At 40.2% G+C, this 4,665-nt stretch overlaps 1 protein-coding gene across 3 annotated transcripts in view; it reads right to left on the minus strand.

The window, feature by feature from the left end:
* Positions 1 to 1,564: 1,564 nt before the first annotated feature.
* The window catches only part of limk1a (LIM domain kinase 1a), a 60,710-nt gene continuing 57,609 nt past the window's right edge, over positions 1,565 to 4,665 (minus strand). For all 3 annotated transcript variants that reach the window (XM_016232816.1, XM_016232817.1, XM_016232818.1), the window contains 2 exons: positions 4,118 to 4,275; positions 1,565 to 2,129 (listed from right to left, as the gene is read on the minus strand). In XM_016232816.1, coding sequence (XP_016088302.1) covers positions 1,976 to 2,129; positions 4,118 to 4,275 — 312 coding nt within the window. In that variant the 3' untranslated portion in view covers positions 1,565 to 1,975. The remainder of the gene's footprint in view (positions 2,130 to 4,117; positions 4,276 to 4,665) is intronic.

The following is a 4,665-nucleotide window of genomic DNA, read 5'->3' on the forward strand; positions in this document are numbered from 1 at the left end:
AGCATTAAACAAAGGCACAGCAATAAGACCATGGCTTCCAGAAGAAGCTGCAGCACTTCCTCAGCACTTTCTCACTGATGCGGATGAGTGTGTGAACAGATATGACGTGCTCTTTCTGAGCGTGTCCAGCCGCAGACTCACCACAGAAACACTAACAATGCACTCATCATCAACTCTCTGTAATGGCTTTCATAGTAATATGGCTTTTTGTTAACGGCAATACTGAGATTGTTGTTATCCAATATGATCAACAGGGCTCCAACATTAAAGGGTTAGTTCACCCAAAAATGAAAGTTCTGTCATTAATTACTCACCTTCACTCAGACCTTCGTTCATCTTCAGAACACAAATTAAGATATCTGTGCTGCATCCCGAGAGCTCTCTGACCCTCCGTAGACAGCAAGTGTCCTTACATGATCAAGATCCAGAAACGTAGCAAGGAGATCGATACGAAGATGAACGAAGGTCTTACAGGTTTGGAAGTTTTCATTTTTGGGTGAACTATCCTATTAATAAAGCAAGTGTGTTTGTCTGTAAGGAACGCAGTAACTGGCTTGAGGTCAGCTAGACTGATGCACACCGTATTAACCAGCAGCCAAATATCTGTTTAGACTGTCAGAATCACACTGATAGTGAACACCGTCATTTAACAGCAGCTTTGATGAGGTGCTTTATATTAGTAACTGCACTGGGATCAGAGGCGTCGTGCACCTGCTGCTCGGGGCCCGGGGCCCGCGGCTCCATCAGTGAAGTGCATTCATACAGTCACCAAACCAAAGAAGCAGCCGCTTTCACACGTAGTGCAAATCAAAGCATTTCAACAGTTTAGAAAAGAGAAAATAGTGGTTCTATTCAAGAAGAGCAAAGAAGAGGCTGTTTTTACTTTTTTCCGTCTGTACACGTGCTTTCCTGGAGGTCCTCCTTTGTGTTTTCTTAATAACATCTGTTGATCTTTACGAGAACAGCTGGATCAGTAGTAGAGCACGTGACCGTGACACATGCAGCACATCCAGAGAAGATATTTACACCAGCGGTGTTGTGTAAAGCTGAAGCTCCCACACACACTACACACACACTACACACACACTCACACATACACATACATACACACACACACACACACTCACAAACACACACTCACACACACAAACACACTCAAACTCACACACACACACACACACACACACACACACACTCACACTCACACACACACACACACACACACAGTCACTCACACACACACTCACACACACTCAGTGAGGATCGACCCTGACACGGTCTGAAATCTTCAAACACAGGCCTGGGAACAAACTCCTCCAGATCAGTCCAACAGCACCGAGCGCTCCGATCGGCTGAGATCACAGCACACCACAGGAAGTCCTGTCAGCTCGACGAGATTCATCCCCAAATCAAAAGAAAGAAATCAGAAATCCAATTTTGCACAATAACACGAAGCCTGTGAAGATCTTTGAGAGAAATCACCATAAAATACATTCATTACAACAAATACTAACGTGATGCATATTTACTTTACAATTTAAATTCTAAATCATCATTAAAAGAAAAGGCTTCATTGTTTTATGCAAAACACATATATACATGTATTTTTGATTTGGGGGTCAGAGGAGAGTCAGTCCCTTAATTTGACCCATGAAGCTTAGAGTTGACCTGTATGACGTTTCACGTGTCGGACAGTTCATTATTGTCCTGATCTTCTCATGAGGACTTGCATTTCAGCAAACATCCAGATGAAAGTACGCCAATGCGCGATCACTATACAAAACCATGTCTGCACATTTACAATATAACTCTGTTTACACTGCGGGAAATGCCTGGCACGAGGACTATTAGCGCGATGTACCGAACGAAAACACTGCTGACGCGCGAGTCTCGTGTGTTCTGCTGCGTTCACATCTCATCGAGCTTCATCATCGCACCGTAAGCCACAGCAGACATGCACTGAGCGCCCGTGCTGTTACTCTGGGTGCGTGTGGAGGCCGTTCTTGCTGCTGGAGTGTTTCCGGCAGAAGTCCTGATGAATGAGCTCCAGCTCGGACACCAGATGAAGGCCCATCTCCAGGTGCATCTTCAGGTTCTCCAGCCACGACTCCAGCTTCACAAACGCAGGCCTGCGCAGAGAGCACACACGGCTATCAGCACTGTTTCACTCTTCTGTTATTTTAGCTTTGTCAAATCAACCGTAATTGCTTAAAAATAACTATCAGTTATCTAAATTTTGTTTATAGGGCTGTCGATTTAACATGTTTCTAGGAACACACTATATTATCGGAAAGATTATCGGAATCTGCCGATAAAGGCTTCAAATGTAAACATCGGTATCAGCCAATTTGAAAACAGTATGCAGATATGTCTTGCTGATAAGACGGATAGCTCACATGTGCTCAGGGTGTGCTAGCGATCAGATCAGATCACCTCAGCAGCGTGGCTCATTCTGGAAGCACAGTTTTGCCTGAATGGTGATTAGATTCACTGTTTTGCATCGCTGCATTTAATCTGAGAATGCAGTACAGAACGACGCGTCCGCTGTGCGAGAGAGTCCACTCGTCCGGTAAAGTGTTTTATTTACTGAGGGGATGCTGTTGGCCTACTTGTAATAACATGAAAGTAAAATACACAAATAACATGGCACTTGTAAATTAAATAATTTAATGTATACAGATTTATTCAGTGGGATGTAATATATTTTTTCAAACGGATTATGAAAAATTAAATATAAGGAGCTCTAAAAGATTTTTTTAGAATTTGTACAGCTCTTTTGCTTTAGACCATCTATTAATGTTTTTGCTCAAAATATAAAATAATAGCTTCCACACAGGAGAGACTGTTTCAGTGGTGTTACAAAACAAAGGGAAATGTATATCAGTATAGCCATTGGCTATCGGCTAAAATGATTTGAAAAATATCGGTATATCTAATATCGGCAAAATCTAATATCGTGCATCCCTGACACGTTCATTTCGTGCGATTAATATGACGATGCAGGACGACTGACTGACTGTGTGTTGGAGTTAATCAGAATGCTGTTATATGAACCACAAATCCCACAAATGAGGGCAAAAAATGCTCTTCCTCTTATATTTATATCACATGGTAGGTTTAGTAATATCACACCAGCAAGAGTGCTGATTCCCCGATATCTGCATCACTGCAAATGTGACATTGATTTATATTGTCAATATTGCTGCAAACAAAATATTACTATAAAGTCACAGCAGAACACACAGTGGTGATTCGTTACTGAATGAATACATGTTTTTAACAAATCAAGTCAATGATTCAGTAATTCATTCATTAAGACAGTAACGTGCTCCATTTCTGAGTTAATCACTTGAATGAATGACTCAATGACTCACTCGTTAAGTGCCTCGCTGCCACCTACTGGCAGTTTTAGTTTCACATTTAGATTATCATTTCATTTTCTTTTAATTATTTCATATTTCAATATTTATGTATTTATTTTTATAAACCCCATTGATACCCATTTGTTATCATTGTTTATGCAATGCTGAATCAAAATATTTCTTTCTCAAGCTACCTTTTTGTAATGTCTGTACAATGCTTTTCTGATGTAACAATGATATTAAATAGTTCTGTCGAACGATTAATCACATCCAAAATAAAAGTTTTTGTTTACATGATATATGTGTGTGTTCTGTGTATATTTATTATGTGTATATAAATACACACACATGCATGTCTATATTTAAGAAAAATATGTTATGTTTATATATTAAATATATTTATATATAATATAAAATATAAGAATATGAATATATAAATGTATAAACGTAAATATTTTCAAAATATATACAGTACGTCTGTGTATTTATATATACATAATAAATATAAACAGGACACATACACATATAATGTAAACAAAAACTTTTATTTTGGATGCAATTAATCACGATTAATCATTTGACAGCACTAATTTTAAATGATCTTTTGATCTTTTTTTCAGACGAAATTGATGTGTGATTAATTTGCAGTTAATTAATCAGCACATCATGTAATTAATTAGATTAAGAATTTGAATCACTTGACAGCCCTAATAGTTTATATGCATGTCCTGATGCACATGTTTGGATTGTCTAACCGTTTCTCAGCGTCCAGATCGCAGCAGAGCGCCGCCATGGGGAAGAAAGCGGTCGGGCAGTCAGGCGGGCAGTGATCCTCCAAAAACTCTTTCACGTTCAGCCCAAAATCCATGGCACGGGGCAAGAAGTCGGGATCGGCATTGACTCGGCCGATGATCTGAGACAGAGAGGAGAGAACAGAGCGTTCCTAAACCACACACTGAACCAACCACTGCTTCCTCTGTAATGACGGAGTAATTTCTCATTAAACACAGAGCCTACAGCAAACTAATGTGGAGAGAGCTGTTATTCTGAGCGTTTACAGCATGAGTCGGGATCGGCATTGACTCGGCCGATGATCTGAGACAGAGAGGAGAGAACAGAGCGTTCCTAAACCACACACTGAACCAACCACTGCTTCCTCTGTAATGACGGAGTAATTTCTCATTAAACACAGAGCCTACAGCAAACTAATGTGGAGAGAGCTGTTATTCTGAGCGTTTACAGCATGCACACACTCACACACACACACACACTCACACTCACACACACTCACACTCACACACAC

This window comes from Sinocyclocheilus grahami, unplaced genomic scaffold (assembly GCF_001515645.1).
Source record: "Sinocyclocheilus grahami isolate Dianchi unplaced genomic scaffold, SAMN03320097.WGS_v1.1 scaffold419.1, whole genome shotgun sequence".
Lineage (NCBI taxonomy): Eukaryota > Metazoa > Chordata > Actinopteri > Cypriniformes > Cyprinidae > Sinocyclocheilus > Sinocyclocheilus grahami.